Source organism: Salmo salar, chromosome ssa01 (genome assembly GCF_905237065.1).
Source record: "Salmo salar chromosome ssa01, Ssal_v3.1, whole genome shotgun sequence".
Lineage (NCBI taxonomy): Eukaryota > Metazoa > Chordata > Actinopteri > Salmoniformes > Salmonidae > Salmo > Salmo salar.
In genome coordinates this window covers 70324176-70330175 of record NC_059442.1, presented here as the reverse complement: position 1 = coordinate 70330175, position 6000 = coordinate 70324176, and the positions used below count along the sequence as shown (strand labels likewise).

The 6000-nt window shown below is 45.2% G+C and overlaps 1 protein-coding gene across 2 annotated transcripts in view; it reads left to right on the top strand.

Moving 5' to 3' along the window:
- Positions 1-593: 593 nt before the first annotated feature.
- LOC106607935 (pro-neuregulin-3, membrane-bound isoform) overlaps positions 594-6000 on the top strand; it is a 553769-nt gene continuing 548362 nt past the window's right edge. For both annotated transcript variants that reach the window (XM_014205430.2, XM_014205421.2), the window contains exon 1: positions 594-2779. In XM_014205430.2, coding sequence (XP_014060905.1) covers positions 2068-2779 — 712 coding nt within the window. In that variant the 5' untranslated portion in view covers positions 594-2067. The remainder of the gene's footprint in view (positions 2780-6000) is intronic.

Below are 6000 nucleotides of genomic sequence, written 5' to 3'. Positions count from 1 at the left end.
GATTTTTATCTTTGCCCTGTGAAACAGGAGGCATGATGATGGGGATAGCAGGACAGACAGGGTTTACAGCTTGACAATATGGGCCTAACTGTCAGTTTCTGGTCTATTCCCCAAACCACCATTTCCCTGTTAAACACTGATGAATGTTAGATTTTTTCATTCATGTCACAACCCCTCACTTCAATGTTTTTCTCTTGAGCTAGATTTACCCTCCTTCCTTTTATCTTGTCCTCCTTCTCTTACCCTCTCAGCCTCATCCTTCTCCCCTCTCTCTCTGTTCCAGATACATAACTGGGAGGCACCATATGAGTGAGTGACAGTTCCTTGTGACTCTGCTCTGCCGGTGTTGCTAATGCTAAGATGCAGCCTGTTCTGTAACTGCCTCTGCTAATACTGCAGAGATTTGCCTAGGATCAGGCTCTCTCTCAATCTCTCATTCTCTCTGCACTCTTCCACTCCCTATTTTGTGCATGCATTCTTCATTGCGCTCTCCCACTCTCTCTCTCTCTCTCTCTCTCTCTCTCTCTGTCTCTCTCTCCTAACACACAGAGAGAATCTTCCCAATGCTGGCGGAGCTAGCAGGTGCAACCTCGTCTCTCTCTCTCTCTCTCACTCCCCCTCCCTCTCTGTCTCTCTCTCCCTCTTCCAGTGTGCACTGTGCTCCATCTATGCTTTTTTTCTCTCTCTCTCGTTTGCATTCGCTCTCTCTCAGCATCGGCAGCAGCAGCACAGGATAGCAGCTGTCTACCTGACTAGAATACCAAAGCCACTGGTCTGCTAGATCAGCATCATCGTCTAAAACCACAAGAGTGTCAGGCTGTAAAGCTGCAGCGTCTGCGGTGGAGATCTCTAATCATCCGGTAGCAGTCCCTGATGGGACAGAAACCAGCCAAAACTGCAACAAATCACACCATTGACTGGAGGGCTGCAATTCCTCATAGAGGAACCTGAGGTAGAGGAGCCGGGAGAAGACCTGTACAGGGTGATTTTCAACTGCTCCCTCTATCTTTACTGTCTTTTTCTGAGAGGATCCTTATCCTTTCTCTCTCTTCTTCTTTCTCTCAGTACGGGAATGTAGCTGGCGGATAAGGGAAGGTTTCTAGGTCTCTGCTACATTAACAGGCAGCGCACAGAGACAGCAGGGCGCTGAGCGGACAGCTTGGGGAACCTGAGGAACGGGATAAAGCATTGCAAACGACAGATTTATCCACCCTTCTACCTCCACCACCCACCCCTCCTTTTCTCTCTGTATCTCTAAGCTCCAGGGTTATTTTTTCTTCTTGTTGCCATCAATGGATTTTGTATTTTTCCCTACTGGAGAATAGCAAGCAACTGAGTGCTGGGAGTGGGCTTGGTTTTTCTCCAAAACATAAAAGGAGAATCCCTTGTGAGGGGGGATGTTGTAGACAGCGGGGGTCTGGAGAGGGAGCAACGACACAGCCAGGGCTGATCTCTCTTCTCTCTGATGGGAGGGACATGTTTCTGGGGCTGGCTAGCTGACTCAGCTAAGGTGAGAGAAACCCAGGATCCTATCTGCCTTGCCTGCTGAGAGGTGGGAATCAGAACCACCCCTGCAAGTTTTCCTCAACAGCATCCATAACTAAAACGCCCCATCTTGGAATATTGACGGTGGAAAAGAGAAAGGGTGCGAAATAGAGAGGTCTGGGTTTGATCAGTGCCAACAGATGAGTGTGCAGGTGCTGCGACAAGGTGTCTTCACAGACGGATTTACAGCTGTTTGTCCCTCACTGTCTCCTTTCTATTCTCCTCTTCATCAATTATTTTTGGATTGTCCTTGGAGTTGGACATCTGGGTTGCTTTTGGACAGGACTCAAACTGGACAAAAGATCATTCCACATCTACATCAGATTGTTCCACCTCTGTTGTGCGTCTGAGTTTGTCTGAGTGTTTGTCTGTACGTTTCTGTGTATGTATGTGTTTGTGACCATCTCATTGTGTGTGTTTCTTTCTCGATGTCCGGCATTGCCGGCTGCCATTCTGGCTCGTGCTTCCCATGCCTGTCATGCACCTGGCCCCAAGATTAACCCTTGCTAAGCCGTGCTCAGGATGAGCGAGAGCTCCGGAGCAGTCACATCCGGGGTGGTGATCCTGGAGGAGTGTCCAGAGGGGAGTAGGGAGCGAGAGCAGGACCAAGGCCAAGAGCCAGGGCCCCTGCGCTGTGGAGGCTGCACCGTGTGGCCCCGCCAGCAGACATGGCTATGTGTGGTCCCTCTGCTCATAGGCTTCATTGGCTTGGGACTAAGCCTGATGCTGCTCAAATGGATTGTGGTGGGCTCTGTTAGGGACTACGTGCCTACAGACCTGGTGGACGCTAAGGGTATAGGACAGGACCCCATGTTTCCCCCCCATCTCTCCAAGCCCAGCACCTTCCCCAAGAACTCAGACACTACCACTACAACCACTACTACCATGGCAAACCCCACCTCAACCACCGTCACAGCGGTGAGGGGCAGAACTCGAACTGTTGTCGCACACCACCCCAGTGGCACCACTACTACCGCTAAGGTGGGTGGTGCATCAGGCAGCCAAGTTACACCTCGCAGCACCACACAACGCCAAGGCAACTCCGGGGGCGGAAGACCACAAGGCCCCGTTATTACCACAACCACCGCTGCGCCAGTTGTCATTTTTACCACCTCCAGCCCCTCTCCTTTTAACCCCACCGTGCTGCATGACTCCACAGAAATGTGGACGCACAAGCACTCCACGGAGAGGCCTGCCACCAACCCCACACGGACCCATGTGAACCGAAAAACATGTAAGTCACAGCAATCGCTAATTCCGGCTTGGTTTTGGAAAAAGCTAGTGACTGATCACTATTTAGTTTAATGTGTGATTACTCACAGACATTGGCTGTTTTTGTGTTTCAAATGTAGCATAAAGGTAAAATGTGCCTTCGTTGGGTGATTAACATCGGTTTATCTGTATCTTTTTTAATCAAGACACAAAAAACCTGTGTAATAGAAGCTTAATCCTGAGAAGAATTGTTGTATAGTATGGTCATGTGTTCTATAGCCGTTTTTACGACGTGAAATTCACAAAGGGAAACATTCTTTTTGGATAAAAGACGGATATACTGCTGTTGTGGTTGTGGCTGGTAACTCCCCTATGGAAGGGTAGAAGCTGCAGGAATTAATGATCCAGTGTAATGGATTGATCTATTGAGGGGCATCTGTATCGTTTGGTTTTCAGGGAAGTTTACTTTAAGCATTCTCGCCAGATTCCATATTCTCTTTTAAAAGCTGTCTTTCCTCTAGATAATCTTTTTGCTGCGGTGGAAAAGGTTGCAGAAGAAGGGGGGGTCACGGAGGCATGCCCCCCCCCGGATTGTTTGTAGAAGGACGTTGAGAAGGTCCTCTCCAGTGACTTTTTAAAATGCATAAACATTCAAAAAATATTTGACCATAGCCCAGGGGTAGGCAAACCTGGTCCATGTTTTTGATTCAACCGACTTAGATAACCAGGTGTTCAATTTAGGCATTGAACTGGTCAATTAGCTCAGTTGGTTGCCGAGTTGTAGTTGGAACAAAATCCTGCTGTACCTGCGGCACTCCAGGAACAGGGCAGATGTGCTATTAGCAATAAGCACATTTTCTTTTCATGGAGCTTAGAGAAAATGCTGCAATTTTTAAGTACATTTTCTGCAATTCTACACATGATGCCATTAAGCTAACCTAACGTAGCAGGCATAAAAGAGTGGTCAATTATCTTTTCTACAAACTTTGTGTGATTTTAGTCATTTAAGTTTACACTGAAAGCGTTTTCCTTCCCGAAATGTCCCCCGCGTGTGGCGGCAACAATTTAGCAGCAGCGGTGCGCCACTGCTAAATGAATACAGGAGAAACAAAGTACCATTCCATGTGTCATGATGAATGCACTAGAATGGCGTAATATTCTGCGACTTTGCCCCTAAGCAGGAAATATGTTTTCATGTGTCTGATTGCCAGAATTTATTGGTAATGGCTTCCAGTAGAGAAAACCCAAATGAGGTTTGAAGGAATAAAAAGGGAGAAGTGTTTTTAGTTGTGCAGGCAAGCTGAATTTAAAGGGATTGCTATTTGAAGACTATAAATTCACATTTTGTTGAATTACTAAGGCTGGACTGGATTGACTTACCTTTGCCAAGCTTTCAATGAGCAAGGCCTCCAGTATGCATGTTCAGTATAACACAGTCAATTAGCCTATTTACTGTAATAAGACTGGATCAATTGGTAAACAACAATGATATGCTCTCCAATTTCTATCCACCCTGCTGTCCTTGACTCCGGTCGTTGGATCACCATAGCCTATTGATTTGTGCAAGAGGAATTTTCTCGCAGTGATCAATCAACTTTGTACCTATGACTGCAGGCCTTATGTTAATGCTGGAGCATCTCAAAGTGTCGGCTGCAAGAGTAAATCATTTTGCAAAAAGTGTTGAGTTTGTGTTGAATTTCATTCTCTGATGTGCACTCTTCCTTCTGCCATACAAACATATACACTCCTAGTAATTACCCAGACAGCATAGCTACAGCTGTAGATATAGCGGTACGATGAGAATTCGACAGCAGATGTCATCCAGTATATCTTAGTGTTGACCGATGTTATTGAGACACAGTTGTTATGGTATTTATTACATTGATTCCATTGTGCTCAAAGGCAATCATAAGCATTAGTCCAATGATAGATATAATTTCCCCATCACGTTGTCTATTTTGATCCTTACACAAAGCTGAGCCTGCATCAATTCCCTTGCCTGTCTACTGCTGGTGTTGTATTATTAAACATTAATGTATTAATTAACCATTTTAAGAATACCATTTCGCGAACAAGTGCTCCCGAAAACCGTTATGCCCCAGTTATGCCCAGTCATTTTCCCAAGGAAAATGTAACTTCTGCAGTATGCTGCAGCAGCCAACTGTAATCTCACTTGCCCTTCGTCCTATCTTCCATCCTCCCACACATTGTTCGCAATTTCAAAAGTGCATCTTTTCCTTAATATTTAGATATGCTTTTTGTATATACTGAATTATCCTAATTAATGTAGTGCCTATCTTATCACATATTCATTAATTTAAACGGAAGGTGCTTACACTGAGAACTTCCACTCCACGCAATACTTTTATCCTTTTAGATAATACATTCTGAACGCAAATGTACATAAAACTATCAATACTATCAACAAAAAAGTCAGTGCAGTTCCTACACAAGTCTTTATCTGGTTATTTTCCAGTACTAGAAGGATGTTCTACCCCCAGAAAGACAACACATGTTTCTAATGACTAGAAGGTGTGTAAGTGTATATTTGCTAAGGATGACTTGTCCACTTGTCGGCCGGATGACCTCTGCCATGGAGAGAGCGTATGTTCAGCTGGCCTTTCAGCAGTAATGCAGGTTGAAAGGGATGTTACTTTGTCCTAGGCATTGAATATTGGATCAGGGTGTCAAGCAGACCTGCTTTGGCAACATTCGCCTGCACTCTGCTAGATTGCATTTCACCCAAGCCAACTTTAATTCAGATGAATTTCTTATCACTCTGGAGGAGCAGCTCAACAGAATTGCACACCTATCAGTCACACCCGTGATGCGGTTACAAGCATCCCTGTAGGTGGGATTGTATTGATATACAGTGTTTAGTACTGTATAAGACTGTGTTCATTGAGACGTCATTGAGACGCTGTCACTTATTAGATTCTATAATATACACTGCTCAAAAAAATAAAGGGAACACTTAAACAACACAATGTAACCCCAAGTCAATCACACTTCTGTGAAATCAAACTGTCCACTTAGGAAGCAACACTGATTGACAATAAATTTCACATGCTGTTGGCTGTTGTGCAAATGGAATAGACAACAGGTGGAAATTATAGGCAATTAGCAAGACACCCCCAATAAAGGAGTGGTTCTGCAGGTGGGGACCACAGACCACTTCTCGCTTCCTGGCTGATGTTTTGGTCACTTTTGAATGCTGGTGGTGCTTTCACTCTAGTGGTAGCA